At 41.0% G+C, this 26440-nt stretch overlaps 1 protein-coding gene across 4 annotated transcripts in view; it reads right to left on the reverse strand.

Annotated features, from left to right (window-relative positions):
- Positions 1 to 26440, reverse strand: part of GMPS (guanine monophosphate synthase) — a 29861-nt gene that overhangs the window by 1740 nt on the left and 1681 nt on the right. For 3 of the 4 annotated variants that reach the window (XM_055816804.1, XM_055816803.1, XM_055816802.1), the window contains exons 2-15: positions 21148 to 21329; positions 17521 to 17635; positions 15858 to 15955; positions 14700 to 14803; positions 12285 to 12478; positions 11812 to 11977; positions 10077 to 10228; positions 9248 to 9421; positions 7539 to 7644; positions 6550 to 6665; positions 5434 to 5559; positions 4026 to 4141; positions 2181 to 2311; positions 429 to 601 (exon numbers count right to left, since the gene is read on the reverse strand). In XM_055816804.1, coding sequence (XP_055672779.1) covers positions 429 to 601; positions 2181 to 2311; positions 4026 to 4141; positions 5434 to 5559; positions 6550 to 6665; positions 7539 to 7644; positions 9248 to 9421; positions 10077 to 10228; positions 11812 to 11977; positions 12285 to 12478; positions 14700 to 14803; positions 15858 to 15955; positions 17521 to 17526 — 1662 coding nt within the window. In that variant the 5' untranslated portion in view covers positions 17527 to 17635; positions 21148 to 21329. Of the gene's footprint in view, positions 1 to 428; positions 602 to 2180; positions 2312 to 4025; positions 4142 to 5433; positions 5560 to 6549; positions 6666 to 7538; positions 7645 to 9247; positions 9422 to 10076; positions 10229 to 11811; positions 11978 to 12284; positions 12479 to 14699; positions 14804 to 15857; positions 15956 to 17520; positions 17636 to 20887; positions 20983 to 21147; positions 21330 to 26440 lie in introns of all 4 variants that reach the window. The other variant, XM_055816805.1, reaches the window with a different exon arrangement.

Raw genomic sequence — 26440 nt, forward strand, 5'->3', positions numbered from 1 at the left:
CCTAAACCCTCCTAGTGACCTAAATAGAAAACCACACAATTTGAGATGTTAAATAGCAGGTTCCAGTAAAATCAGAAGTGGCAATCAAGGACAATTCTCTAACTCAGAACATTTCCAATTACTAATGCAAAAAATTAATTTCAAAATCCCAAGAATGGTTGGGGTATTCTTTCTTTTTTAATTCTTGGTATTTTGGCTCAACTCTGCTGGAAGGCCTTTAAGTCTGTCATACCCATTTGCCAGCTTCTCACTTTATTAGTTTTTTCCCCAAAATACCACCATATTCTTCCTAATGACTACCATGAAAGAGACAAAAAATTAAAAGAAAATCAAAGTCAAGGCAAGCAATCAAGAGAGAGGGAAGAAAGCCAAAATCAGTCATCTACAATACTAGCTTATGTTGAAAAGAGACTTGAAAACCACATTACCTCTTCTGGAACCTCATTACCAGGAGTTGCTGCAATACCAGTCATAAAATCACTTGTAATAAAAGTTCGAATAACCACAGATCTTTGACAGGAAGGTTGTTTCTGTAAGGGGTCCCGATCAAAATGCAATGGTGTCAGTATTATTGGCATCTGGCTAATTTTTCCGGCATAACCTTCAGAAAATCGTAGTACAAAGTGCATTAATTTTGCTTAAACACACAAGCGTGATAGAAATATAACAGAATTTCCCACATGTACTTCAAACTATATACTAGGACCTACATTTACATCTTCTGGACTCTTTTCGCTACTGCTACCACACCCCAGACAATCGCACTCAGTGCTGCATACACTACAACTACCCAAACTGCCACTTGAAATGATCTTCAGCGTTTGCAGGCATGCAGAAAAAAAAAGAACCCAGATAATATCCTTTATCCCTGTAATTCACTCTGAATGCAATTTATCTACTTCCCACTGAACATAACCATGGGGTTTTATCTATCCCCTTATCAAGCCCCAAATAAAGAGCTGTTCACAAGTATCTCTGTGCCTTTGAGATATTTAAAAGAAAGCTCGTAAGTATCCCTGTTGCTGGTGGTTGACAGGAAACTGCAGACAATCTATTTTTTATTTTTTTTTTTAATATCTCCTTCTGAAAGCCAATACACAGACCCCCTAATTTCACCGTTTAAATGATCTATAAATTTGAGATTCAGGCGCATGGCAGCCTGCAGAGCCAGTCTAACACTGTGGTGGGCTCTCATCCCCTGCTAGCAGTGGCCCAAGCTGTTGGTACAAGAAGTCTTTTTCACTAAATGGTAACTCAAGTCTTATTTTTGGGAGTGATTCATTCATACAAAGCCAAGTGTCACCAAAAGTTAGCGAGACACATCTACAGTTTTACAAACACAACTGACAAGTGTTATTTTCAACCTTTTGAGGCTAATTTTGTACAAATTATGTTGACAGCCTTGCAAACTAAATATGTGTTTTCAAAAAGAGATATCCTTTGTAACTTGATTTATAGAAAATACAGGCAAAGTCAGATGAACTGCTTCCCACAGATATCACAACTTCAAATGTAATTAAGTAAAAAAAAAAAAAAGTTACTGAACCCCAGAACTACTATATTCCCAGACTCTACCTGTGTACCTTATCACAGGCTATTGAATGTTCCCTGGATGTTAAGGGTTTGAAGTATTACTGTCTGCTAGCCTGAAGTGGCTGGGTTTACAAATACAGTTTTTACTTTAAGAAATACGAAACCACCACAGACAGTGAGCAGCATCACCATCAGAAACTTAGTATTTGGGATTCCTTCTTCCCACAAAAAAACCTCACATGATTTGGAAACTATGCCAAGTTTCTTTACACAGTTTATTTACTTGAGGTAAATACTGATGACTGAGATCAAAGAGAAGTAATTCAGCTGACTTTCAGATGGCTAACTACTTTTTGCAGAAGTTGGCACTGCAGTGAAGCAAGACACCTCTGAGCTTCATGACTTGACAGAGGCAAGCCTCAGTCTCCAAAAATCCCCCAAAATTAATTCTGCTAGCAGAAAGGCTAAAAACCCCTGTCCTTCAGCTATCAGCTTCTACAGCTTTCAGAAAAGGCTCTTGCCTGTCATCCCATTGATTTATTAGAGAAGCTTGCAGATTTTGACAGCACCACTATAACTACACCCAGTTAGGTCTGCAGGGATCTTGAAACAAGAGTCTAATCGACAGGCTAAGACGAAGTACCTACCAGACTCCCTGAGAATATTGTGAGCCTCAAAATCAGCTTGACGTAAAGTGCTGAGGACTCCTGTTGTCAGGAAAGTGGGGGTGACATCTGTAGGAGGTTCTTTGACCGGTGGACCGAACACGTACACAACTCTGGAAAACAAACAGGATGGTAGAAAAAAACACATTTTGAGTACACAGAATAGAACAGATGGCCCTAAGACTGCTTCTTAAGTACTGCAGTGAGGAAAATAAACCTAGGGAAAAAAGCATAATATTTGATTCTGCTCCTTAGCTACTAAGTAGAGCTTAATATAACTTCATGCATATATTCTATAAACATGACATGCATACTAGCTTTGGAAGTCAGATCTATTTATTTTGACATGCATACTAGCTTTGGAAGTCAGATCTATTTATTGTGGTTTGCCAGAGACTAGCAATAGCCCCAGGTATTACTTATTAAAGAAAATAATCCTTTAGAAAAAAACAGAAATGCTAACTCAGCCATATCACAAAGGGTGTTTTTTCAATTTTACTTTGATGTCAGTAAATGCTAAGATTATTCTAAGAAAGCCAATTAATAAGTGCTTACAATTTCTATCTTCTCTCATAATAGGAAACCACCAAAAATACCATTAAATTGTAAAATTTATTGTTAATGAATAGCTGTGCTTTCAGCACAGCACGCTAACATTGCAGTTTATAAATCTACAGAACTACATCTATAATAAAATATCTTCTGAATTCAAACCAGTCACATCAGCTTTATCTTCTTAATCTCATTCATTGCATTTTCTGTCTTGCAGAGCAAAAAGCCAAGGATATCATCACCCGACGGGCCTCATACAAGGACTTACTATGACAGATTCACACAAGTTATTTGAGTTTGTAGATACAAACAAAAAATACTTGTCTAAAATCCAAAGCAGAAAAAATGCAAGCTTTACATTCTGTATTTTTGTTTGTAATATAAAGTCTGCAAGCGTAGATGGGCAGACAACCAACTATTTCAGTTCACTCCTCAAACTGCCAGCTTCAGTGTCCCTATAAACAATAATGAAAGATTCTGAAAACATACCCTGGTACAGCAGGACTCCCAGAGACGTGGTATGTTCAGGAGGGTAGCATTAAATCCAAAAGAGCTTAAAGATGATAGCCATGCTGTAAATCCAGCACATACTTTATAGTTGCACACGCAATCCTGATTTCGTGCCATCTTTTGTTCCCTCTGCCTTTAGTTTAAAGAAGTATCTTGCAATTCAACATCTCGCCTTTTAAAAAGAACTACTCTTTCAGGAAGCGTCACTTATGTGACAAAATTAAATTTTGCTATAAGCAATTATAAGCAGTATTATCAGAATGTCTAAAGCTAGGCAAGGAGGATATGCATTCCCCAGAACTGATATATTATCTAAGCAACTTCAGCTGCTAGAAAAATTACAGAATCAAGTAGCTAGAAAATGCATATTCACAAGCTCAATTAAGATTAAACTGCCCAGCTTTGGAGCTCTCCTGTGTGTCACAAGAGCTTACAGTCCCACATAAATTCTCTTTTTGACACAAAGCAAAAAAATACTGCATGACACCACAACTGATCAGCAGGCTTGGAATGTTTCAAGAAAGATTTTGCTTAAGTTACATTGGATGTTGTCTAATCAAGTGCCTAAAAAAAATTAGGAGGTGGCTATCAATTTCAGAAATAAACCTGTGTTCTGATTTATTGTGTATCTGTAACCTCTGTACGATACACCTGTCCAACATATAGAAAAAGTATACCATAGAATAAACAGGAGAATGCTTGTGCATGCTAAACTTCCATGTATTAAGTGGATCATTAAAACCAAAGATAATTCGAAATACTTACCTGTTTATGTTGTGGCACATGCGTGGTATGAGTCTGGCAAGAAACATAAGAGACTCCCAGTGTGGAGCATCTTTACTAGAGATCCCGCAAACATAGCTATATGAACGACAGTCACCCTATAAATTGAAAAAAGTAATAATAATAATAATAATAATAATTGAAAATGAACTTTGCTGCCAAAACAGTTCACTACTTTCCCGTTCATCCTGTAGGTTACAGGACCATATTTTGTGCCAACATTCAGCAGACACCAAGCTGGTGAAATCAGTAGGCTGAGAGACACCAAGTGAATGAGCAAACAGAGTTAACACAACAGATGATTCAGAATGGAAAGAGTCATATAAGGTGACCAGGGCACAGGGACTGATTACTTATTGGTATCTTCATGACCATCTGAGGAAGGCCTTTGACAAAGTATAGAAATCACCGATGACACTGCTGTTTAAAACAGCAAAAGCTGACTGCAAAGAGTAACGGAAGCAATGCACAATTAAGCAGCTGACAATAAAATAAAAGATGTAATTCAATACTGACAGTGCAAAGAAGAGTACTTTACAGCTACGACTACTCAGTAAAGAAACACCCCAAGTTATGGCAGGCAATTCCATAAGAATTGCCAGCTCAGCATTTCTATTCAGTTTATTTCTGTCACCAAAGGACAGCCCACAAAAATGTGTGTGGCATTAGCAAAGGAGTGAAAGGAAAGAAAACATTATGTGCCTGGGCAGATCCAGGTGTTCCCCTATCCTGAACTGCCTGCACTGCTCTGGTTCCTTTCCTCTCAAGGCTAAGGACACAGCGCGACTTGGAAAAGTACAGGAAAGTGCAGCACACACGTTCAAACATAGGAAGCAGGGCAGGTTTGACCAACTTTGTCTAGGACTCCTGAGCCTTCGGAGGGGCAACAGGATTACACTGGCCCAGGCTGCCCAGAGCAGCTGTGGGTGCCCCGTCCCTGGCAGGGCTCAAGGCCAGGCTGGACGGGGCTCTGGGCAACCTGGGCTGGGGGGAGGTGGCCCTGCCCGGGGCAGGGGGCTGGAGCTAGGTGGGCTTTAAGGGCCCTGCCGACACAAACCGTTCTGTGATGATTCTATGATTACAGCAGAGGTCTACCAGATTACAGTGTCATGAAGAAACTACATGTAAGTGACCAGCATTATGCAAACTTAATGATATTTTCAAATGCAACACCTGGCATTTACCTGAGTGCCTATTCAGGTATCTTGACACCTTTGCACCACACCAGCACTGACAAGTGACAGTAACGTAGGTATCAACGCCTTTTGAAGTTTATGTTCTTAAAGCTCTTTATTTTCTGATCTTAAAGCAGCAATTATTACGCTTCACTGCAGCCTGCTACACTGCTAGGAAGCAGCTTTCAGAACATCCCCTGAATGAATCCATTTACCTGCACTCCCACAGTTTTGATTGGTAACAAGAAGGCATTCAGTGAATGTAGGCTTGTAATCTGCATCAGCTTCTCCTGATCTTCTTCAGATGTACATGCTTTGACCCTTTGCAGCAAAGTATGTGGCTGTGCAATGATGCAGAAAAATAAATTTTAATTAAATAAAACCCCCAAGCGCTCAAACAGAACTTACACAGTGCAAATAAAATTATTATTTAAGTAGCTGATTTTTAAATTTAGACTACATTTACCCCTTGGAACTACTCAAAAAATATCTTTCATTTAACCACTAAATTTTAGCAAACCCACTTTTGATTAGACTGCATGTATTTTAAACTGAAGTTCTCCATAGCCACAGGTGAAACTCTTTTCCTATGCTCATTTTCTCTTTCACAAAGCTATAATTTTCATTTTTGTTGTTTATTTCAAATACAGAACAAAGTAACACCCTGTTACCCTATACTACAATTCTGTATGTTTTGAAGGAAAAGCAGTTGTAAATACTTTCCGTTCAAAGTATTTATCAAAAAAGTTTCGGAAGTTGTTTGAACTTATGCCTCAGAGCAAGCCTCTGCCAACGACTTTTCACCTCCCCACAGTTTTAGTTCAAGTGAGCTTAGAGTATTCACTGTTATGACCTTTGTGATGAGATTGAGAACTTAAACATCACCGATTAAAAAGCTCAGGTTTTTGTTTGGGACATCTGGCAAGCATTAGTTCCTCACTCCTGCACTTCCATTTATACATTCAGTGATTGTTAGGGCAGACCAATCTAGAAAGTTACGATTACTTCAGAAAGGGAAAATCTTTTCCTGGTACTACATGTATCTCCAGAAATCTCACCTGCACAAAGTTTAACTAATTTTAAAGCAAAATTTATTTACTATTTGAAAGGTACATAAACTTCCATTTTCCAGAAATTGTTCAATGCTTGCACTAGTCAAGGCACTAAAAATTCTACTGTACTATACAGAATGGCTTCAAGTGAGTTGTACTGGAATGCATTATTCCTTAAAGAGCACAAACAAGTCGTTTTAGCAGCTTAAATCTCATTGCGGGCCACTACAGAACGATCATGCTGATTTCTAATCTGCAGAAAACTAGTAGTTTTGTTACCTTCTTAACACTTGCAGAAAAATCTGCAACTATTTTCAAAATGTTGTTTGTTTCAGGAAAGTCTTTGCACACATAAGGTTCTTCAGCACATATCACTCTGATTGCTAGTCCAGGACCTGCAATGCAAAGTTGAAAAATCATTATATTAAATAACAGGTAACAGACTTTCATCTAAAAATGTGACAGCATGCTGAACAGCAGGTCAATCACTAGGTAAAGTATGTTTTGCCATTGTACCTATACTTCAACTGCAGGTTGGTTTTGGGTTTTTTTGTCTTGTAGGTGTTAAGACAAGCAGTTGACTCCTGAGCAATATGTCTGTTCAGTACATTTAAGTATTATTTATCTACATCTTAAATTGGCTGGTTGTGTAAAGCAGCAGTGAGTGGTGATGAAGAGTAGTGGACAGCAAGCCAAAGCGAACAGGAGCCCCTTCGCTAAGCAACTGGGATGGAAGATGTGGTTATAACATACAGTTGAGTCTCCATTGTTTTTAAAGACCCCTGATGGGTATTCGACCTTTTAGCTACCTCACAGAAAAGCACATGTAATTTTCTGGAAGTGTCTGAAGACAGTGGAGAACTGTTGTTATTCTCCATGCAATCATTTTCAAAACAGCAAAAGTCCCCTAGAAAGGCAGGCAGACACGGGCCATTATTTCAAGTAAGATGCATGTGACAGCTCTGGCAGCATTCAGCTGCACTTTACCTACAATTCTTGCTTTGGTTTATACAACTAAAAAGAAAGAAATGCAGCTAAAAGCAAACTCAATTATAAAAATTTTCCTTTAATCACTATACATAATAAAGCTGCTCTCCAATGCTCTTTTCCTGAAAGAATCCTGCTTAAGCTAAAACTCTAAATCCATCAATTTCTTCTGTGTTTTGAGGTAAGTTTTATAGTCCAACATACTGCAGGTGACATATCTTCTGAACAATACCGATACGATCCATAGCCCTTCACTAAGTGGCACAGAGCAGCCCTCATACCTGGGAAGGGATGCCTCGAAACCAGCTCTTCAGGAAGACCAAGCTCTCTTCCTAGCACTCGTACTTCATCTTTGTGAAAGTCTTTCAGTGGTTCTATTACTTTACCCTTAAAGAAATGAAAAAGCAATTTACACCCCAGCTTACATAGTCAAACAAAAAGCCTCAAATGTTTACGTTATACCAGTCAAACTGGCCTGCTTTTCACAGCATCATCTGCCAACGCTTGCATAAACACTGGAAAGAATAGTACCCATGAATGTGAGCTTTGTAAGGCAGTTGCAGGGCAGAGGATAAGACAAGGAAGTTTAAGATTGTGCCAGAAGTATCAATGGTTCAATCAGTGTCAACGTAGCTGTAAGGTCAAGCTGGCTCTGTCTTCAAACACTCAGACCTCTCTTGTCTTTGCTAGATGTTCAATCTAAAAGCCTTGAAAATACTTTGTGCAGCAGTAAGTATTACAAGTGTGGATCATGAACAGTTACTCTTCTGTCCTGTGGTTGTGCACTTACTAATAACTGAGCACCTTCCAACAGGGTTATTATGTGATGTCTCACATGTTGGTTCTTTCTTAACGAGTATTTTATAATAGACTTACAGAGAACTTGCCATTCTAATGTCAGAAAAGGCAAAATAGGGCAGTCTCCTGCATTTGCTTCACGTGCTAATACTTAAGTGCTCTGCATGGGAAAGGTATTTAGAAAGCTTTTCTGGACTTTGGACTAAACAGACCAATTGGGAGTACAATCAAAGGGACAGCACTTGGGCTGTTTATCTTCAGACAGTTCAACCTCTTGTGTTCATATCATCTTCAAGCTCCTGGTCATCATCCATAGCTATCCATGTTGGGCCACTTCAGAAAAATCTGTAGGTTCTTAAATTAACAACTGGCAAACAGATGGTGTGCCATCAGCATACTGCTGGCAGGTAGCCCACGAGGTTACTAGAAGCATGATGCAGAAGCTACTTAAGAACAGAAAGAACTCATCGCTGTAGATACCTGAAGGAATTATCCCTAGATTTCAACACATTTAAATGCAGTATTCTCATTCTCTCTCAAGAGAGAGGTGAATGCTATGGTTGCAGTGGCTGAATGTTACAAGAGGTTTAAGAGGAGAATTTTGGCCCTCTCTCAACAGGAGCTGATCACCTTTCTACTAAAGCAGTGTCACTGCTCTTGCCTAAATCTGTGATGTGCCAGATCTGACCTATCGGCACCTAGAGGTTACCCACTGACTAGTGCTAAGAACGAGATACAACAGAAGGAGTAAGTGACCCATTACACCATCAACTCCAGCTGAACCAGAATAAAGTTGTCTGAGAAGTCTTAAATACTCTCCTGCTAAAGGCCATTTGGTATTGTTCTGGTTCCTTACTAGAATACAAGTTTGTTTTGAGGGTTAAAAAGTAAGAGCGAGGAAACTGCTTGCAGCTGAGAACACCACTGGTCACACTGAATAATCCATGTTCAAACTGCCAGCAGTGCTGGACAACGCTCAAACAATTCTGACTACTTTGAGAATAGAGCAACTACAGAGAAAAGTAATAAATTGCAACGTGTTACAACACAGCCTAAAAGGCCCTCATCGGAATAGGGTCCCATCAACATAGGACAGTTATATCAACATAACATAAAAGTTCTTCATTTGTGATACTCAGCTTCACATGTGTCAGAACGAGAAGGATACACCAGTATCCTCATTGTCATTTACCTCTTCTCTTAACTTTCGAATCAGCTCTGTGTCATTATGATGAGTTTTGATGACTTCAGCTTTGCCACTTGCAACAAGGGAAGCACTTTCAATGAGATCAGGTCTGAGGGTACCCTGAGCAAGGAAAACCTCTTCAGGTTTCAGATTCATTTCTCCGATAACTTCATTGGCTATCTGTAAGATGGAGAGAAAAAAGAAAAGTGTTCTGATCTACTTTTTGGTTGTCAAAGGTGTAAAGGAAGATAATCAATTGCCCAACAAATGCTACTGAGCTGCGAAAGCACAAACAAATAGGAAAACTAATTATGACATGATCTCACTGCTGAAACAGTCCTATAAACCCATGTTTTATTGAACAGAAAATGGAAAAAAGTATTTTTAGACTACGAGAACATCACTGCCTGTCAAATGTTATATTCTCCCTCCATCAGCAACACTGGTAGGTGACAGACAGAAAATAGCTCATCTTCAGCAAAGCAACACCAGCATGCCCCAATTCATGCTACCCACTGATTTGGTGAAAAAACATTACATGGAAGTTTATGCAATAGAAATGAATGGCCAACCAATACAGTATACCTAAACATGATGGTAGATCCACTACAATGCTTGTGGACCATACTTCAACTATTGATTCATTGCCAGAAGTTTTAAGCTTAGGGTAACGTATCAATGGCTTCTCAGGTCATCCAAAACTTCTAAGACCACTGATGCCACTGACTGCACAGTGCTTTGGAATGAAGAGTCTGATGTAGAAAATATATCTGAAATCAAGTTACTTAAAAAAACAAAAAAACCAAACCCACCAACAAATAATTATAAACATTACCTTAACAAAAGTGTCACCAATAATTTTTCTTTTTTCTTCAGGACTTGTAGTCATATTTAAGGTCTTGCTAATTCTTTTACGTGGAGTTCTGTCCTCATCCGAGATAGGCAGAGTTGTTGTACCATTATAGAATGAATGAGCTGCATTCACCACTGCATGAAGTAACAGAAATTTTTTGGCAAAGCCAGTAAAGATTTTTTTTATGCAAGTTGCAAAAAAAATCACTCTATTGCTTTAGAAAAAAGCAAGTCAGTCATTCCAGTCATTTGACTATTAACTGCATTGAATAGGGCTGTTCAATACCTCAAGAATTAATTGTAACAAAATATTTTATTTCTCTTAGTAACTTACTCTAGAGTGCAATTATTTTCATATTATCAGGCTAGGCAACTGTGTGAAAGTTCAGCTCTTGCTTCCCCTCTTAGATTATAATCTATTTGCTTTATTTTAATATAATTTACAGGATGGTATTCCCCCAAGGGCTTTCTGCAACCAAAACTACACGATGCACTGTTTACTCACGGTATGTTATGCCTCTTCGTTTAGAGAGGCTCAGTGCAGAGATCAGCTAGGAGGCTCTTTGGCATCTTTTACCAGCACTGAGCTCCAAGACCTACAGAAGAAGCACCTGCAGCAGAGGGATTCCCTCAATTATTACTCTGGCAGCCTGCCAGAGCACAGGTTTATTGGTCTACAGAGTGCAAGAATAAGATATAGATTTTCCACTAAAAAAAGTCAAAATAAAAGAAGATGTGTGTAGAACAAAGCTTAGACTTTGACACATCAGAATATTGCAGCCCAATCGGCAAGATGCTAATGTGCAAGCTCCCTGCACTGTTTCACACCGTCAGGCTAGTGGAAAGCACTGCTCACCTAGTGCCACGCTTCCTGACCAACACACAGGAGAATCACTTGACAACAGTACTTACACAAAGCCCCAGGAACAGGTAGCTATTACTCATTAAATAAATCAGCCGGGCAGTATGAAGCAGCTTTCAATGTTGGCACAACTCAAACGTACATTATTGTCTTCACTGACCTCCTCATACTTCAGGTACCCAAAACCTCTAAACCTTCTCAACAGCCATGACAAGGTACCTTTTGCTCTCCGATAATGTATTGCTCCTTAACAAGCTACTCCAAAAAAAAAAAACACCCCACAAAAACCAAACAACTAAAATCTGCCTATTTAGAAGCCAGGAGAGGAAAGGAAAGGAAAAAAAAAAAAGCCTTGAGAAAGTAATTTTGGCTATAAAAGCATTCAATCACCCAAACGAGCTCACAGTTCAAAAAGAAAGAGATCCAGGACAAGAAATAAAGCCTCAGTGGAGGACTGTTAACCAAGCTGCTGAAGAAAAACACAATCAAATGAGTTTTGCAGCAGCTGAAAAGGATTACTCAACCATCAGCAGAAAAGTAGCTGAGCAGCAGTGACTGAGGCACATATCCACTGCTTTGCTGTGCCCCAACAGAAGATATCAGATCTCAGCAGCTGAAGAGATGGATCAGTTCATTGTATACTCCAATCAAATAAGTAAGGCTTAATATTTTAGGTTTGAAATTTTGTGAATAGGCTAACGTGGTTCCAAATCAGCAACCACGCTAGCAACTGAGTTGTAAAGCCTGAGAACTACGAAGATCAATTCAAATCAAAGAAACAAAACACTAAATGCACATTTTAGGATGCTGGCCACATCATCAGTAGTATCAAGCACATTTAACAAGACTATGGTACCTTTAACTTGAATCCCAAGTTTTTTGAGTGCCTCCTCCACAGACTGACTCTCTCTTTTGCGCATAAATCCATTATCTATGTGTACAGCTATGACCTGATCTCGGTTTAAAGCTTGGTTCAGAAGAGCAGTACACACTGTTGAGTCCACACCACCACTGAGTAAAACCTAAGAATGAGGAAAAAAAAAAGAAAAACAACCCCGAAGTTTGGTCAGCTGTCTGAGGAAAGTGTTAACAAATAATTCAGATAAAACTATGAGGATCAGAACAGACTACTGACTTAACTGTCAATGATCGGGAAGCAAACAAGTCGTCAAACAGTGTGCAGACCCAATTGTGCAAACTTTCTAAAACCTGTTTAATGTACTACCCAAATTCACAACAATTCTGCTTTTTTCAAATTAACCTGAACAACTCTGTCATTTTCTGTCACGTTTTTGCAAATAATCTTTCAGCTTCAATTCAATTACCTACCAGGACTTTTGATGAGCCCACTTTCTCTCTGATATCTTGAATGCACTGAAGTTGTCTGTTTTCCACTGTAAAGGTACCACTGCATCCCGCAATGTCGTAAAGAAAGTTCTTCAGGATCATTTTTCCATTCACTGTGAGGCTAACTTCAGGGTGGAACTGTGCTCCATACAGCTTTTTAGATTCATTTGCTATGCCTTCATTAGTGCAAAGAAATGAGCGTGACAAAACAATAAAAATTGGAAGTGAAATGCATACCCAAGAAAGTCAAGCATACACTTTGTGAGTGATTTATTTTGCCATTTATTTTGGCAAAAATTACCAATCAAAACTAAAGACTCCGCTTAAGATTAGGAACAAGGGTACTGTTACATATCTAGAACACACAGTCCCTCAGAAACCAAAGAAAACACTCAGACATCCTAGTAAAACCATTGGGAAAACAGGAGATCAGTTACATTTATTTTTTCCTACCACATACCTCATACAACCCTGCAACCAAGCGACACTGACACAGGTGCATCCATGTTAAAAGGGTTGTGCTGGTGAAGCTGTGCAAGTGTCCCTACAGGGGTACACCTGTGAGCACCACTGCTCTTTGTTGCGGAGGGTTACTTTGAGGAGTCTCCATACTGCACCTTGCACCAGGTAAGTGGTGGTCTGACTTGGATTAAAAAAAACAAACAGCAAGGAAACAGCCTAATTACACTACTCTGTGTTAGACTCCCAGATGCCCTGTATCCCTGTATTTTCCTTTCACTGCTGGAAGCCTGGCTACAACCTCACCAGCATTTGTTTGCTTGCTTAGGCACGAGGAGCCGTACGCTTTTGTAAAAGCCCACGGGAAACAGCACAGGAAAGTGCTGCAGATGGGAAAGGTACAACAGCTTGTGGGCAAGAGCAGCTCTGAGGAGAACACATTGGGGGCGTTGGTTTATGAGAAGCTCAACATGACCCAGCAACGTGCGCTTGCAGCCCAGAAAGCCAGCCGCACCTGGGCTGCATCCCCAGCGGCGTGGCCAGCAGTCGAGGGAGGGGATTGTCCCCCTCTGCTCCTCCCTGGTGAGACCCCCTGCAGCCCTGCGTCCAGCTCTGTGCCCCCAGCATAAGGAGGACATGGAACTGTTGGGGCGAGCTCAGAGGAGGCCGCGAAGATGCTCGGAGGGCTGGAGCCCCTCTGGTGTGCGACAGGCTGAGGGTTGGGGTTGCTCAGCCTGCAGAAGGGAAGGCTCCGGGGACACCTTAGAGCAGCTTCCAGTGCCTGAAGGGGAATGGCTTGCAGCTGGAGGAGGGGACAGTCAGGTTAAAGGAAGAAATTCTGTGCTGTGGGGGTGGGAGGCGCTGGCCCAGGCTGCCCAGAGCAGCTGTGGGTGCCCCGTCCCTGGCAGGGCTCAAGGCCAGGCTGGACGGGGCTCTGGGCAACCTGGGCTGGGGGGAGGTGGCCCTGCCCGGGGCAGGGGGCTGGAGCTAGGTGGGCTTTAAGGGCCCTGCCAACACAAACCAGTCTGTGATTCTATGAACTCTCATTTCTAATGCCTCTATTAAAGAGGGATTAAAGATATGTGTGCATGCTGCACACAGCAAACTTTACATAGCTCTACAAATTTTTTTGCTACCTGAGTAGGCATGAGTTCTAGATCACTTCAAAGGTCAGCCAGAATATAATGAATCTTAACAGTCTTATCTTAACAGCAGTATAGAATCTGTCCATAACAAAATACCTTTAAGTCTTTTAAAAGGTCTGTTTTTCTCAGATTGGCTACCTGTCTGATTTAAGAGCAACATCTTCTCTTTTTTTTTTTAATGAGAGATGTAAAATAAACTGAGTGAATACTTTGAGATCTTACTGTCCCAGCAAGTTTAAGACCTCTACAGGTCTCCCACCTCCTAGGAAAGAGATGCAAAGAGGCTGCCTGGTTTTGAATAATTTGAGTAGCTTCCACAAACCTTATTCTAAGGTCCCACATTTTTCTGTGACAATCTGTGTGTAATGTTTGAAACACTGCTTTCAGTACCAACATTATTTTTGCGCAGTTGAACTTTCATGCAATATTAAATACAATAACAAGTTAATCAAGCTTTAATAATTAAGCAGTGCTTGACTTTTACTACTACAGTGAAAAACCAAAGAAAAACAACATATTCATACTTTAAAATAACAAAACCTTCACAAAGGTAAATTTTCCTTAAACCACCAATGTAAAAACAGTACAATTCGTTTTCACATCTATTTCTTTCTTTGTTATCACAACAGCACAATGCCCAAGCAAGCACATACAAGTAATTGTTAAAAACAATCCACTTATTTGGCAATTAGATAACAGATATTCTGTTCCCATTTGGTTCTAACTACTGTCTGACATTATTTTATACTGAAATTGTCTTTTGATAATGTCCATTAAAGGAAAAAATTAATACCTGCTATAATGTTCCCAGACTGTGCAACCACTTTGAATCCATCAGCTACTTTATCCACACTATCTCCGTGAGTGAGAAGCACAAGCTCTTCCTTCTGAAGGCCCCTAAACAAAGATTAAAAACCAGAATCAAAAAAAAAAGAACAAAAACCTAACTACCTGCATTTCCAAGATAAACCCTTAGGGATTCCAATAAAAGCCGATCTCAGCTGACCAGGCCCATTTGAAGTAGATGCAGAATTTCTTTCCCAGAAACAGTCATCTCCACCTCCAAGATGCCTCTGTTGGAAGCTGCATAAGTTCTTGTACATCCTTCATTCAAGAGGAATTTAATTCAGAAAGGAGTGTGATTTGGTTTTTTTGTTTGTGGATTTTTGTGGTTTGTGGGGGTTTTTTGGGTTTTGTTTTTGTTATGTTTTTTTGGGTTTTTTTTTAACAAACATGCCAATATTGAAGTATTCCCTCTTTGACATGTAGAATCATCTAGAGTCAACCAGGATACTTGGAATCCTGCTTTTTTCAATGAAGTGAAGCTTTCTTGCTCAAAATTGTGTTTTCAGGACAATTTGGGCACCTCAGGCTTTAGGCAGCATACAAGGTTCTGCAGTAGCCCTACAGAGGAAGTTAATACCATCGGAGTGTCAGGTATGAGTAGACTATTAGAATTCTTACAAGGAACTTGAGAGGCATTGACAAACTACCAAGAAATCCAATTCTGGTTTTATAAAACATCACAAAGCAATTTTAAAGGAAGGTAGAAAACAAATGGTTTCAAGGTTTTCTATTACCTTTCAAAAACTGGGTAGGTGCCAGCCAATACAAAAGTAATGTACTGCAAGAGCTTAACACAAAGATTCTCATGTTGCAGTACACTTTACAGTGTCTCAATGAAGATATTCTACTGTGAAATAAGGGTTTTACACAATATTGCAAGCAAATACATCTGCATTTCTAGAGTCAGTTGAAAAGTTATGCCTAAATATTAAAATTACTAACTTGTTTACTCACAAACACAGTTGTAAAAGTTTTATTAGAAATTATCAGGTAAGCATGGGTGCAATTTCACTATTTTCTTTAAAATAACCTTCCTCTCATCCAGACACCAATTTCCAGACTGGTATTACCAATATTATTTTGATCACTTAAAATGCCTATTCACCTGAACAGAGAACACGTGTTATCCAGAGTAATGTTGAACACTCCATCTTCTCTAACACTCTTCTTGTGCACCGTACCTCCAAATACCTTATTCATCATCTGTCAAAACAAAAATACTACATGAAAAAGCACCACACAATCTAGTACCACTTTACACCTCAGTCAGCCAATGACTGACAACAGCTCTAGCCCTTCAATACATACCAATCTAGTTTTTCAGGACTATACTTATTTAATATATTGTTTTCCAAAATGACAAGAATTCTATTCAAAATTAACCATTTTTCTGTATTGGGCTCATTCCATTCTGCCAGCATAACCAGAGACCGCTGCCGCACATGACGAGCAGCAGAAATCCACAACAGTAGACAATAGGTAGAGATTTGCAAAATAATGCATACTTAGTGGTGTACCTCTACTTGCACTTACAAACGGCTGCTCTGCAAGTCAGCTGAGTATCTGAGGCCAGTTATCATAAAAAACAGTTAAGCTGCTGAACAAAAACCTCAATCATCCTTCAGTTAAGGGCTCTCAGATAGGCTGGAACTTCTCAAAATCTGGCTCCTCAGTGCTGGTGAACCAGTCAAAAGCTGGAGTCTATTCCCTTAGTGCTATTTTTGTAACTTTATAATCCTTGCCATATTGGAACAGTACAATTGTCAGCCAGGTTTTTTTCTTTCCAAAACCTCACCTTGTCATTTGGAATTAAGATATCTGCATTTTAGATTTCACAAGTCTCAAAATAAAGACTTTTTTCCTTGCAAACATAACTGGCAACTTAACCTTCCAACTACTTTAATTTTCAGAGACTTAAGGCTTCATTTTAGACCTAATTTGATATACTTCCTGTGCTTGACTGATTTCAATCTTTTATAATCAAGTAGTAGTGCATTAACACACACACCTGACTCATTCCTGTAAAGGCAGCCTTAAGGGATTCCCCTGCTTGAGGCTAGCTAACCTGATTTTCAATTTCCTCAACATTTTAAGGCACATCTTAACATAACACACATCTTCCTTTAGAACAGGGAGTGACAACGTTGTTTCCCTAATTACCAGCCTTTCTAAAGGAGTTTTTCCAGTCATTATTCAGCACCTCTGAAGGCCTAGTAAATTACTAACCCTGGAAATAAACAAGAAGCACAAGCAGAAGTCATGCATCTAATTCATCCCTTGCCTCCTTGGAAGTTTGTTTCTTCACTCAGCTTGGATCCACTAGATCACTGCAGGATCACCAGTCAGTCCCAAGGTAAGTAAGAGTGATTAAACACCCACCCACCCAAACACTTAAGAACATGCTAGAAACATTCCATGCTTGAAAACCAAAGGGAAACACTATTTCACTTGTGTCCATGGCATTGTCCAATACCAACCAGACAGAATTAGTGAACAACTGCCAAGTTATATTTATTGCAACAAAAAAGGCAGTGTGGAGCTCAATTCACAGCACTTAAGCAAAAAAACATTTATGCTATTGATACCACAGAGCCAAGAGAGGAATACACAGTATGCTCAGTTTAACAATTAGGACTTTAAAAGTATCTTTTGCACATGCAGCATACTGCTTATATTTGAAAAGCAGGTCCTTTAGCAGGTCATCTTCAGTTACTATCAGAAATGAGGCCTACAAGACAGCTGTAGACAAACATATCTCTCAACAGCACCTGCATGCCATAGCAGATTCCAAGAACTGGTTTTCCTATTGTAAATATTGCTGGGTCGAACCATGGTGCATCTTCTGCATACACAGAGTTTGGTCCTCCAGATATAATGATAGCTCTGCACAGAAAAGATAAGGAAAACATCAACTCAAATATATTGTTTTAAAATATCTTTTTTTGCTTTAAACATTGACATTGTCTTATAACACTTTTAGAACTCTGTATATTCTAATATAAATTTTAACACAGGTATCCTAATGTATAGCTTCACTTTACTATGCTATGGCTATCAAAACCAGCAGCTTACCAGAGACTTATTTCATCAGTTCACACAAAGTCAAATATAAACCATCCCAAAAAGTGACTGTACTTTAAATTCCCTGTAGCCATGTGTCAACTCTACAAGAGAAGATAACTAGGATCAAATGCAGAGTACTAGCATTAAGATATATATACTTCATGATGTCTGTGCCATCTGGAGCAGAACTGCATTCAGAAAACCAAATTTCTAGAGCTGCTGAGAAAATGTCCTTTAATCCATCCTGATTAGGAAGTGAGATGGTATTAGCAACAAGTTGTGAATTATAAGTCCAATACATGCAAGCATGTATGGTTTGAAGTTCACAGCTCACACATAACAGAATGTTAAATCTTTCCAAAAGGGAAGAGAGCGCTTTTGCAAAACACGAGGATCTGCAAGACCATGAAACGGCAGAAGCACCAGCCAGTTGGGCAATGCTTTTTGGCCTTGGCCCAGAATCGAACATGGGTGCACCAGACCTTGGACTCATGTACTGTTTATTTCACAGAGAACATCAAATTTGTAATTCAGAGAGAGAAATGCAAAACAGGATGAGACAAGTTGCATACAGGGGATTAAATGCACCTAACAAAGCCACCTTCTAGCATTATTTAGTGTTTGTCATGCAAGTACTAACTGAATAAAATTTGTCTATTTTTAAGCAGCAGAAATGGGCAGTGCGATTACAACACCTCTATCACCGGCAGAAATAATCATGTAGTAACAAGCCCATGTACTAAACAGCACCTCTCAACTGCAGTTGTGCAGGGTACATGCTCCCACTGACGCACGGCTAGATCTCCCCTGCAGCCCACCTCCGCAGCCCCAGCCTGAGCTCCGCATTTCAACGCGCAGGCACCCCTCAGAGCCAAGTACAGTGACTTGTGCATTGGAAGAGGCAGCATTCATTTATTTTTATGTCAGGATCTAAAGTGAGCTCTGGCATAAGCATTCAGCCGACATAGGTGTTTCACACCGTACCAATCCTGACAACTAGTACCTGCTGTACGTGTACAGGCACTTCTGTTCCACTTGGAGACACAGTAATTTCCGTAACTCAGACACTGCTAGAAAGTGCCTGAAGACACTCAGCATCTGATGGCACTACTGCTTCTAGGAACTCCACATACAGAAGCATCTGCTCAAGTGTTATATGTACAGAACACTATTTAATACTAATTAAAGGAAATTAACCACACCTACAAACAGAACATTCTTACAAGAAGTTGAAAGAGTTATACACTGTCCTATTCAAAAAGTAAAGTCTTAAAAATCAGGTTTTTTCCACACCAATTAAAATCCCACAAAACACAGAAAGGCTATTCAATGTGTCCAAGTATTAATGAAAAAAAATATGATCTGAGGGTGAGAGAGGAACCTTCATCTCAGCTGTCCAGGAGAAATTAAAAATAGCATGGGGTATAGATTTTGAAAGTTGTAATATAATTTCTTACATATCTTCTTGCATTGGTACAAACATACCTTTCTCTGGTTTACCTTAAACAACTTCCAAAACAACCTGACATAGCTTTGGAAAGCCTGTTTGCAATGGATTAAAGGCACATCAGGAACCACATAAAAATACCAAGAGTAAAAGACATGCATTGATACCCCAACCTCAGGACTCACCAGAGCTCAGACTAACACCAGCACAGCCCCCAACCACAGCACCTCCTCGGCTCAGGACCACAGTCTTGTGGAAGCTGCTAACATTTGTCACATTTAGATGAAACTTGTCACTAGAGCTTGTTCTGAAATTATGAAAATCGAGGAGCTGGCTTTTTGAACACAACATGTAAATGCAGTTTAGCAAAATGTTCAACCTCGGTGCCTGTGTCAAACCTTAGCACAGACCAAAGCGCAGCTCCTTGGCTGATTCAATGCATGAGCCGCAACACGGAAGCCTGACTATCCCCATGACACGTGGAACATATATCAAAATGCTGCAGTAAAACCATGAACTCATTTTTACAGTGGTCACTGAATAAAAGGCACCCAACGGCTGCGTCAGTATTTGTTGTGCTCTCCTGGACGCAAATGATTGACTGAGACTGTAGACACAGAGCTTACTGACCAACCTGGGTAACCGATAACCTGAAACCACCATCTTAAACCTTGAGAAGTGACCTTTTGAATGAAGAGGGTTTGCCATGTTTTAGAAAACAGTTACTTGGAATAACAAGTCCAACAGGTCTCATCACAAGATTTTGAAGAACATTCAACTGTGAAAAGAACGGAAGAAAAGGCCTTCCCACTACAAACCTGTATCAATACAGCACAGATCTGAGACCAAATATTGTTAGGGCTATGACCCACACCTCAAACCCAACACACAGGAGGACACATGAACTCTTCAAACCAGTAATTAGGCACGTCCATCTTTTACAGACTTGATTGTTGGAGAATTATAAACAAGATCTGACAAGAGAAGGTATTTTTCGCAACACTTCTGAATGAGAAATTCTTCACACAACAGCTACCTGACAGATCCAGCAGTTCCTTGTTTTTCTGCTGTCTGTGTTTTCAGAAGAGATCAGTAAGTTCCTATGTGACTTACTAAAATATACTGTTTACTGCTTCACTAATTATCATTGATTAGAAAAATGCAATTCTGCAGCAAAGCACTGCCTTATCTGTTGTCGGGCTCAACCAAGAAGCAAACATGCACTGTATTTCTGGATTTGTACCAAACTGACAAAGTAAGGTCTTTGATCATTTGTACACTTCAGGGAATTTATGGGCTTCACATGAAAGAGTGGCAGGCCCTGGTAAGCTTAATAAAACTAGAGAAATGCACAAAGTACTACGTGATTGTGAGACCTTTTCTTGCTGCAAGTGGTAGTTTCAGTTAGTTATTTTAGTTGCTTCCCAGAAACAGACATGATTTACCACAGTATCTTCAGTATCCAAGTTTGATTTTCTTAGTTTAATTTAAAAAAAACTATTTTAGAAACTCACAAGACTTGTTTTCTTTATTAACAGCTACCCTAGTTTAACAGGTAAAACAGCAAGATGATCTAAATTTTTGCAGATACATATTTAAAACACAACCTCTCAAATTATACTTACAAATGGAAATTATTAAAACATCATTAAGGCATGAAGAAGCAAATACACAAAATTCATATTGTTGCACAAGTGTCCCCAGCAAAACCCAGGTGTTTCTGTGGATAAGCAAAAGATGCAATCATTAACACCCCTACAATGAAAGCTATGGCACATCAAAACCCAGGCAATTACCACCGCTGCCAACACCCAGAGATACCATTAGACTGAAAGGAGAGAACAAGCAGAACAGAAAGGCAGAGGCATCACAGGAAACGACCTACCGAAACCCTTGTTCTCTGATTGCAAAGGCTGGTGTTTCCAAAGGGAAGATCTCGGACTGGACAAACAGCTCACGCACCCGACGATCTATGACTTTTCCATACTGCGCTCCGGCATCGAGTATGACAACAGCTCCCTCGTAGCGGTGCTGCCCATCCTTGAGCTCTCCTCCGGCGCTCTCCGGCTGTGAACATCACTCACATCAGTGCTTTACAGCAACACATTGCAGACCACAGACTTTAAGCCAGGTCTCTTAAACAACTGACCCGCAAGAAACATCTGCAAAGCTTGCTAAGGTTGCCTATATGTTAATTACAATTAAAATTATAAAGGCTAGCCGAGAAACTTTAACTGAAAAAATCCTCAAGTTTGTAAGGACCAGCAGACCCACCGGCAAGATAAAGGGACATACATCAACACAGCACATCCCTCCCAAGCAGGCACACAAACATGACATCCCCATCCCCCAAAACAAACAGGGTTCAAATCAGAGAAGAAACAGACTAACAAACTAACAAAGGCAGAGCTTTCCATAAATAAAGTCATATGCCCTGTTCACCACTCCAGCCACTCCGGCTTTTTCCATTTTACAGTTCCATATGAAACCCAGCACACTGTGTGATAATTAAGAGCATGTGCCTTTTTCTCAAGCAAAACAGGACAGTGCAAAGTCAGAAGAAAAATGTTTTTCCCCATCACGCTGCCTTATAAGCTGAACTTTCACTTAACATTAGCTCCTGGAGAGAGCAAAATGGAGAAATAGAGAATGAGCATCTCTGCTAAATGATTTTTTGGAAGAAAACCCAAACAAACCAAAACCAGCTTTTGCATGCAGCATTCAAGCAGATTGCATATTGGAACAAAGCAATGATTCTCTCTGACCCCATCACATTCAAATTGGTTGCCCAACTTCAGCTAAATCTGAAAGAGGGCTAGAAAATTCAAGGACAAGTTTCTTCTTTAAAAAAAAATAAAATTGTGAAGAGAGGCAGCTGTTCCATGTAAGTGTCCTTATCAGAGGACCTTCAAGGAAGAACATGAACACAACCACACTGTAAGACACCAAGAAATTAATGCAGGAAAAATTCCACTGCTTAAAGAAATTGCTTACTCTGGGGGTGTTTTTCTCTTAACTTAAAGCCTACACTGTTTCCTTGCCAATGTAGTTTGATGAAGGGAAAACTGGGAAGGGTTTTACTTCAGCAAACACTGCCACAAAACACATCTTGAAGCTTATGACCGTTTCAAGTTTTAATCATGGCGTGTTGGAGTAGTTCTGCATATTTGTACCAGGCAACACATCCTTCCACCCAGGGCTCACAGGAGGTTCCCGCCTGCTGCTCAGGCTCTGAAGGAAGCTGGGGCAGCCTGCCGCAGTATCTCCACATGGGTCAGACAATCACCCCCACATACACCAGTGGTCATTCTGGAGGAGCGCATCATCCTGCTGGGACACGCTGTTCCCAACGAACACGTAGCAAAGGCTGCCTTTGAGCTTTCTTCCTCAGATACCAAGGGACACTGCAGGAAACTGTCCTCAAATTAGTCAAGGAAGGCAAGCATGCTGAAAACTTCCAAAGTTTACACTAGCTGGAAAAGGTTTTATCTAAATTAAAGGACATAAGCAGAAAAAAAAATTGTGCTAAATCCCTCAAAAGCCTGAATCCAGGTTAAGAGTCAATTTCTTGATTTCCTTCCTTCAGCTGGTAGCTGAGTTGCCCGAAGGGCAGCTCTTAATGACTTATTAGTCTTGGGTTACGCAACAAAAAGGGCACAAGCTGGAGGAAAGCAGACTTCAGCAGCAAACACCCCTCCAAGCCCCCTGGTCAGATGGAGAGGCCCACAGAAACGTCTTCCCTTCCAGTGGAAGAGTGGGAATCACTTTTAGAGTAATTCTGGGCATTTTCACCTAGCAACTTCTAAATTAGCAGTTCATACGAGAAAGACCAATGTCCTTATTCTTTCTTGATCCCATCCTGTGGCAAACACTGTTCCTTGCAGTGCTTTTTCCTATTAACCCTTTAATTGTTTCAGAGCACGTGCTGTAGCTTGTGCCATGATGGGACAGAGCTCCACAGCCCTCTCTGCTTAGCGCCCAAGACTGTCCACTTCCACCTGCAAGAGACCAGGGTGGGATGTAAGCAGCCACAGGCACACAGCCAGCCCTTGTACAGATGGGTCCCACCTGCCAGCAATGCTAGCCACACACTGTACCCTAGCATCTCCCAACCTGCAGATCACTCCTAAGAACCTGCAGAATTGAGTAAGAAGAAAGTAGCACCATTCTGTGAAAGCAGCTTTTACATTTTACAATTTAAAAAAAAAAGCATGACAACCTAAGTTATAGTTGGCATCAGCTCAGCTGGACCGATGACCAAGTGTTTACATTTGTAGCTAGTAAATAAACCTCATTTTCAGTGCCCTACCCTGAAGGCAGTAAGCTGCTCTGAGCAGTCAGGTGTAGTTAGCTGGGCTCAAGGAACAGCTGTGGGGGACACACACACATGAAAACACAAAGAGCTCAAATTTCTATCAGGAGTAGTTTGAGAAACGTTGCATACAGAGGCGTAATTAGGTCTGTATCCCAAATGAACATGCAGCTTTGTTAGTTCTCCTCGGCAAAAGCAGGACAGTGACATGTACCCCTTGGGCGCAAGACCAAACCAGCCAAGCCTCTGCACTGCAGCCACCCAGATGTGAGCGCTCTGCTCCTGAGTGGCAAACCCCACATGAAGCCATCCCCTCACTCTCGCAAAGTACAGCATCATTTTGCACAATGATCAGAGGAACACCTTCACAGATCGCAGCATCAACATTAGAATTACTTCTTAATTGTTTACTCGGCCCTGAAAGATGGCTATTAAAAACTTCAAGTAATAGCTCATTGCCCAGGTTTCGCTGGAAGTCCATTAGTACCCTCCCAAAATCTCAAAAGCCTCTAACCAGCACTCAGGTTTTCCCTCAGAAGATGCTATGGGCATTTAGGCTAAAATCCAGTAGAGGCACTGCAACCATTGAGCAACACTGATCTCCTTAGGGGGAACATGTAAGATCAGCAAGACAACACACACCTCACAAGGGAAAAAAAAATAATTAAATTTTTTTAAAAAAATCATTCAATTGGTGGCCTAATAACTCACTGCTCCCTTAGATGTGGGCTTAAGAGTAAACTACAGGCTGAAATAGCTCTCCCACTATTACGCAGGGCACTGCCCACTGTCCTTTTCTCCTGTAGGCAACCTTGCTGCACGTCTCCAGCACACATCCAAGCAAGCCTCATCCTGGGAGTTAACACAGACAACCATCATCACCACACAGACTGTGTCAGAGCAGCTTTTGTACTTCTCTTTTCAGCTTGAGTAGAACTGTAAGGAGGTTCAGCTCCGAAGAGAGCCCAACAGAAATGCTACCATAAATTACACAGAAGAAGAGGAAGAAGAAAGGCATGCAGGCAGTACAGGATCTGGCTTTATTTATTTAATGGAATAGTTCCAAGGGTAGAGATTTTGAACCCAAATTTAACAAGGGAAAATTAATTTAATATAACGAAAAAAGGAACAGATGCTGTTAACATGCAGCCAACATGGCAGTTCAGCCCATGCATTTGTATACCGTATGCGTGCCAGGAGAAAGATGAAGAGGATACCAGACAGCCCAGCTCCTGCAGGGACAGGGAGGGTGTATGGAGCCAACACCTCTTCCTAGTGTGGATTCTCCAATTTCTAACAAAAGAGCTTGGTCCCCTCAGCAGGGGTATAACTAGAGTTCCTTGTCTTCTCCTGGTCTATTTTCACAAAAATGTGGACAACTTGCTATTTTTGAGAACTTCTGTAGAAGCTGGTTTGACAGCTGTCCAAGGCGGTTCAGGCGCTGGGGCAGAGCAGAGGCACCATTCTTATGTCCCAAGAGTGGAACTAAAAACAGCATGGAACTTGTGTATGCCAAGAAAAAAAAAAAAAAGGGAAGGGGGGGGAAGTCTATATTCAGCTAGTTTAAATCACAAGCTACCCTGAAAACCACATCATATATATGAAGGATTCCTACTGTTCTCCACGACCAATGAAACAAAGTGATTATGCCGTCAAAAAGCTGTACCTCCAGACTGCTGTTTGCCTACCATTTCACAGACCCGAGACCTGGAACTGAGGTCCCGAGTGCCACCTGAAACACATCCTCACCTCCAAGCACACTGCCATCGTGAGGATCAGCCTCAATCTATCATTTCAGCCCTACCACTCAGTTACACTGGAAGAAAAAGGCTCCCATCACTGCTGGGGTTTTTTCATGTCAAAAAAAAATGTAATTTCTATGGTAAGCTGTGGCAGGAGACCTGCCATCAGGCTTGCGTTACCAGCTAAGGACACCGCATACCTTACTCGTCAGTGTACCCACCTAGCACTTCAAACCAAGCTTAAAGGTTCCTAACACCCCACTTCTGCAGAATCAGGGAAATTTTCAGCATTTTACACACCCACACGCTTGCAGGATTTTCATTATATGCAATTTATAAAACACATTAACACAGAGAACAGTAATATTCCGGAGTACCAGGAAGCACCCGGCAGAGCCCGCTCCGCAGCGGCAGCCCCCCTGTCCGAGCCCTCAGCCCTGAGCAAACCCACACAAATAACTTCGGACAGGCCTAAACCAGGAGCCTTGATCTGGCACTTTCAAGCCAGCACAGGTTTTACAAGAGCTTAATTGCTACCCTCTGGTATTAAAATTAAGCAGATCTAAGAACACTTACTCATATTTTTCCAAAGTATAACAGGACAGGATCTCTTTCAAACTCAGGCATTCCCCAAGGCCGATACCAGAGCCCCCGACTCAGTATCTCGGGCAAACCTGAATTTACTCAAGTCGCATGCGGATTTCCAACGGCTGCTGGGACCTGGGCCCCCGCGGAAACCGCTCTCCTTCGCTCCTGTCCCCCACCTCCCGCCAGCACACGCGCTGTGGGAGAGGGGCTTGGCACGGCCTGGCACAGCTCCGGGTGCCACCGCCCCAGCAAAGGGGCCCTCGGGAGCAGCCCCAGCCAGGAAAGGGGGTTGTGTCCATGGTCAGGGAAAGGTGTCTCAGTAGGGACCCACCAAGCACTTAAAAAAGCCCGCCCAGGGTCACGTTTCCTTGCTAACTAGCGACGAACGACGCTACAAGGCTTTTATCCTACCACAGAAACACTCGAGACAACTGGCAGGGGTTTGGTTCGGAAGCTGCGTTATTAAGGACGCAAATTCAACTTCACGAAAGCACACGAGTCACGCTGTCACCCCGGCACACAAGGTGCATTTTTTT

This window comes from Falco peregrinus, chromosome 12 (assembly GCF_023634155.1).
Source record: "Falco peregrinus isolate bFalPer1 chromosome 12, bFalPer1.pri, whole genome shotgun sequence".
NCBI classification, from domain to species: domain Eukaryota; kingdom Metazoa; phylum Chordata; class Aves; order Falconiformes; family Falconidae; genus Falco; species Falco peregrinus.